This window comes from Aedes aegypti, chromosome 1 (assembly GCF_002204515.2).
Source record: "Aedes aegypti strain LVP_AGWG chromosome 1, AaegL5.0 Primary Assembly, whole genome shotgun sequence".
Lineage (NCBI taxonomy): Eukaryota > Metazoa > Arthropoda > Insecta > Diptera > Culicidae > Aedes > Aedes aegypti.
In genome coordinates this window covers 98,749,754-98,755,753 of record NC_035107.1, presented here as the reverse complement: position 1 = coordinate 98,755,753, position 6,000 = coordinate 98,749,754, and the positions used below count along the sequence as shown (strand labels likewise).

The 6,000-nt window shown below is 38.7% G+C and overlaps 1 protein-coding gene across 3 annotated transcripts in view; it reads right to left on the bottom strand.

The window, feature by feature from the left end:
- Window positions 1-2,854: 2,854 nt before the first annotated feature.
- The window catches only part of LOC5580118 (nuclear pore complex protein Nup153), a 45,484-nt gene continuing 42,338 nt past the window's right edge, over window positions 2,855-6,000 (bottom strand). For 2 of the 3 annotated variants that reach the window (XM_021843473.1, XM_021843478.1), the window contains one exon: window positions 2,996-4,532. In XM_021843473.1, coding sequence (XP_021699165.1) covers window positions 4,448-4,532 — 85 coding nt within the window. In that variant the 3' untranslated portion in view covers window positions 2,996-4,447. Of the gene's footprint in view, window positions 4,533-6,000 lie in introns of all 3 variants that reach the window. The other variant, XM_021843466.1, reaches the window with a different exon arrangement.

Below are 6,000 nucleotides of genomic sequence, written 5' to 3'. Positions count from 1 at the left end.
AAGATCATATCAATAAACTTAAAAGCTTGTGGCAATAAGGACAATTTAACGAAATAAGACTCTATAAAAGAGAGTGAGAGAGAGAAACACACGAACAGCGGTAAGGATATCATCAGAATATTAGTTTTTAGAGAGTATTATAACTTGCTAGTTACACTGTATGCTTTACGATGTCAGTGCAATTTAGCAATCTGCTTGCTATATTTAATTAGGTTTCAATCAGGCAGACGATTTGAACTACATTCGAGAGATAGAAAGATGTATGCTTCTGAGAATGTTGTTTGACTGGTTAATGGTTCTTTCGATATTTTCTATTGGCGAATGGGGGTGTGTGGTGAAGTCCTCTAACAGATGCTGCTTTAAGGGAAAAAAGGAGAATTGACTAACCGCAGAGTTGCTTCTGCTTCCACGCTTTGGAATCCACTTGAGTTTCATTAAGTAGAACTTTGTTAAACAAATGCTTTCAGATGTGAGTGCTATGGAAGTTGGAGCATTCGAGTTTTAAAGTTGCTTTGTGAGAGCATGATTTGAAACTAAATGAAATGATTAAGTGTACATAGGGCGAAAAAATAGGAAGAAATTTATTATTGTTTCGAATGGGAAGGAAGTGATAATCACCCCTATTCTTATTTACGTTCGAATGCGCTTTCGATCGAAAACCGTTTTGCATTCTCGTTTACGCCAGCAAAATCAAGTGGGCCGTGGATTCGAACGAATAGGATTCGATCGAAAGTTGTATCCGCCGTAAACAAGAATGAGGATGAATAGCTTACGAATGATGGAAGATAACCGCCAGCTTCCAGGCCGGGTGTATTACTTCCGATTGAGAACTAGTTTCTGTCTGGGTCAATTCTCCTTTTTGGTTGGTATTATATGGGCGTGTAGCTCATGACTTGCTTTGCATTTTTTTTCCTATATAAAGAGTACTTTTAGCTTATCTTAATAGTTAACTTCCCTATGAAAGAAATGCGTCGTTCCAGATGTTAATTTGGCCTCGAGACGGACTACAGCTGAAGGGCTCCTGAGACTTGGTATTTGCCGAGCGATTGGGTTGATGATATTTTTTAAATATTCCAAACTAGAGCCAAACCAAAGCGTCACTTTAATATGAACTTTGAGCAGTCTTCGTTGAATAATTGTTTATAGAAAAAAAAATCCCATTATATCAGCTCACGGCAAATTGATCACATTTGTTTCAATAGGATGTGCCCTATCTGACATGTTAATCATTACAATTTTAGAAACATTAACTGTAAATGTCATGGCGATTTACTATTGCTACACGTTTACCCTCTCTTTCCCATGGTAGCACAGGTGATCCATCGATTTTCAATTAACGCTAGCTAAACCGAATTGGTACGAGTAGCTCAATAATTATTGGAATAAATTTATACGCTCATTTGTCCTACCAAACATCGAAATAAGTGACCTAAGGCTCAAACTATTGAAAAACAATCAAAAGTTTTTATTGTGATTTTTAATAATATAGCTTATTTGAAACAACTTTTGTCCAAGCACTTTAAAAAAAATGCCATTTTGATAGTTAAATTGTCGAACAAAGCTGTGGGGAAGAAAGGGTTAACAATCGATTTTAATCTGAAAACAGCCAAAAATGTAGAAAAATAATGAGTTTCAATGTCTGGCCCCTTTTCGATTTTCAACCAGGCATTGGTCTTTTTCTATTGGCCAACTTGAAATGTGTTATCGTGCCTTCGCTCAAGGTTAGACCCGTTTGGTTTTCAACGATTGAGTAAGAGAGGCCATTTTCACCATGTTAAGGCCAATGACTGTTTGCGGAATTTTCCGATTGTAGGCCCTCTTGATGGAGAGGGGGGTGATCCATTTCGCATAAAGACGTTTGGCATAATGGACGTTTCGCATGAAGCAGTTTTATTTAAGAACAGGTAGCATTTCAAAGAAGGCGTAAAGCGAAACGTCCTCTCATAAAATTAAGTGAAACGTCCTTATACGAATCGTTTTTTATGCGAAACGTCCCGCCCCCGATGGATATAGATCTGATCATTTGGGTTAATTCTACGAGTGGCGTGAGATAACAATTGTCGGTGTCGTATAGCGAGGTGATAATTCTCGACTCGAGTGAAGTGACTCACCGTGCAAATCAAATGGAGACTCACTTCGCTCGAGTCGAGAATTGTCACCTCACGCCACTCGTAGAATAAGCCCAATTGGCCGTTTTAACGCTCAACGCTCCGTCATCGTAATCATCGTCATCATCGAAACTTCAAAAGCAGTTTTTCTGTCCAAATCTAAAAATTATTCGATGAAAATGTGTTCACTGTGTTTCGGTTGGATAATAGAATACAGTGAACACATTTTCATGTAAATTTTCTGGATTTTGAACGAAAAAACTGCTTTTAAAAATTCCGAAATCAATGACGGATCCTGCCCCCTTAAGGGGGACCAATGTATGATTTGAAAGAAGCGGTTATTGGCCGTTTTGAAAATCGGGTTTATAACGGTAAGTTTAATGATTATGCGATTAAGTTGACATTGTTTGTATAGTTTGCGGATGTTGGGAGATGCTATCGGGGGGGTATCAAAAACCTTGCAAACAATTGATCAAATTTTTAAAGCTGTGGAGCATTCTTCAAGATTTTGCGGATCACCAAGTGATCCGCGGCCCACGATATGAAAACCAGTGGACTACCACTAAAGATGCTCAACATGTTTTTTAAGGTCAAATTATGAAAATCAGATCGCCATTTGGTAAAAAAATTAAGACCTGTCTTGCATTTTTTATTAAGTAGACATTGCTTATCTGATTGACCATTAACATTATGCCGAACAGGGCAAATCCTCTACAATTTCGTTAATTATTTACATCGTTATATCAACTAACTTTGAGAGCCTTCCAGCAGTAATTCCGTCCCCTTCGCATCACTTCCCGTCCCCATCCGGAATGACGCAGATCCCGTGATAAAGTCTATACATTGAAGGATGCCTGAACAATATCTCATCAATTTGATTTGATAGGTAATAACAACTTATATTCCTTTGTTTCTTTTTAATCGTTCTCTCGTCTCAAGTACAGGTGTGTTCTCTTTAGTATCTAAACAGAAAAAATAAACTCGTTCTCCCTTCTTCTCGTTAGTATGGTACGTCCGTATGTGTGTTTGTGTGTATGCGTGTGTGTGTTTGTTTGTATAATAAGTATGAGTGTCTTCATCAGTTTTTACAAGGATTTAAAATCCTTCAGTTCTTGTCCCACTTCTTTTAGCGATAAACCCAGTCCCCAGTTCACTGGTAGTTAGTAAAAAATTAACAAATTATGACATCAAACCGAAAATTTTATTCGACTTTCAATAATCATCATAAACAAGTGGGCAAAAGTAAACAAAAGAGGAAAAAAATGCTACTATTATGATATTTTCACGTGGCAAATTTTTAGTGCGAAGTAGTCGCAGTACAGCTTAATTTATACATCTTCCAACTTTAGCTTCCGATTCTGATCGATCTAGTTTCAACTCTTTCCGTCCGTGTATCGTCTCCGTTATCCGTTCGTTCGTGTGTGTGTCTTCCGCTCAATTCAATTATTAAAGCATCCTACAATCGTACTATCGTAATGTTTGTGTAAAGCTTATGAACTAGGTTTAGTTTACTTCTTCTGTTATGTAATTACAGTTGATCCGCGCTCTGTGCAAACCTCTTTTCCCTCAGTCACTCGGCTACCGGAACATGTTACAATTTCAACAGCGACGGGAAAAGAGCTTCGACAGCTGATGATTTCTTGTTTCTACTCTGAATAGGATCAATATTCTTCAATCAGTAGAATATATTTTCATATACATTAGGAAAGTGGGATAGTTGGGGTTCGTCCGCCTCGGGATGACACATACAGCTGCTATAAATCCTATAAAATAATTTAATTCCTTCATTCAGGAGGAGAGAAGGGAAAAGGCCTAAGTTCCTCGAATTCGACTGTACAAAAACAGTGCAGTTATGTATGTGCCATTACCTTCCGGGCGGCATTCTCCCAACATCTGCCCACAATTCCCTCCATAGTACTCTAACTTATCGCTACTATGCTCACACACGTAACAAAATTTTGCAGCACGCGCGCGCTCTGTCTATGCGTCTATCTTTGCTCAAGACATTGTGTTGTCCGGTTCCCGTTCAGGTTGCCGCTGTTGCTGTTGCTGACCACCGGTGGAGGTCATCTTGCGCTTCAACTCCGGCGAGACGTATCGGAATCGAGATTTGTCATAGTTTTGCGATGCTGGCGGTGGCGGGGCCATGGCCTCGACCGCACCGGCGTTGGTACTCGTCATATTTGTCGTCGTTGTACGTGTCGGATTGTTGCTGTTGCTGCTATTCTGGCCGTCCTTTGTCCATACTAGGTTAGGGTGTTTGGTGCGAGTAATCGTAACAGTAGGAGAAGCGGCGTTTTTCGATGCTGCTGCGTCGGCTTGAGGGCGCCTTGCTGCTCCTACCGTGGCGTGATAATACGTCTTGTGGCGCGGATTTTCCTCCGGGCGGCCTGCTGCTGTGTTTGACCAGGTATACTTGTGGCGCTGATTGTGGCAGAACGAAGAAAGGAAATCGATTATTGCATTGGAAGAGGTTATTGTAATTGTAAAGCAAAAACTAGAAACGCGCATACATGCATCCACAACACACGAGGCAAATTTTGAACGACCTAGGTGCCTAACTATGAAAATGTGTCCATATTGTGTAGACAATCAAGTGAAAAGTATTCATTTTTGACAGCAAAATTTTTGATAGACTTTTACATTATTGGACAATTATTTACATTTTTTTTTCGATTTTCGATACAAAATATTCAATTTAAAAAAAACACAGCAGTTCTTAATTTTCTTATCCTGAATATCAACATACATTTATCAATAAATAAATTTTAGCTCCGTAAAACGTTATACACAATTGAGCCTCAAATAAAACCAGTTTTTCTAAAAGCATCCTTCTGATCCAAGATTTAAACAAGCATGCTTTGAACTCATCTCAATGCGCAAGATCTTTTTGAATAATGATTTTCCAATCCCAGCGTGCGTGCGTGAGTGGCTTTTCGTCCTTGGCGAGTTCGCCACTACCGTCAGGTCTCCTAGAAGACGCTACCACCCACTTTCCTCCCATGGAATTTTTCAGCAGATTTAAACAGGATCAAACTGATTTTATGTTTGTGGCTGGCACATAGTCTGAGCTTATAACCTGTCGAATTTCACTTGAATCGATTCGACGATTCAAGCTGAGGAATTGCGGCGGGCGTAAAGTGGGTGGTAGCGTCTAATAGGAGACCTGACTGTATCTGTCAGAACGTTATTAACATTGTCGCTTGTTTTGCGATACCGTTCACTAGAAACAGCTGAACGGTGCTTCATTTACCGTTTTTATCAAACAAATATATCTCTGGGCAGATTAAAAAAATCCTCAATTGAGTTACGCTCTTTAAAAACGTAACCGTCAAAAACGCTGATTTTAATAAACTAATAATGCATTTCAAAACAGGAAGATGCTTAGCAATGTTTTCTGTTATATAAAATCATTGAATTTTATAAAACATATCATAATTATTTAACTAAGAGCAGGCTCGTGTGAAATTAGCTATTTTGGAGCCGATTGTATTTTGGAATTACTTGCAAACTTCATTCAAACATAACAAGCTTAATAATTTGAAGAACCTAAGCTCTTGTGCTCGTAACATAATTTTTATACGTACTTACTAAGTGCAAATTATATTACAAAGCATAGGTTTGATTCCTAGAATTTCTACGGGCCTAAAGTTACGTAGGGCGAATGATTTCTTCACAATCAATTTATTCACAATCCAAAGAAGGTTTACGACCGTTTTTTTTTGAATGATCAATATCTTAACAAGTAATTAATATAAGGGTAACGATGTTCAGCAAAAATGTTCATTATGGGGTAATATGCGGTGGTAATTGAAATGCGGAATTGTGCAACTGGGCAGCGCTAGTGGGACTCGAAATTTTGTGTTTCTGATATCCTGACTATGTACTTTGA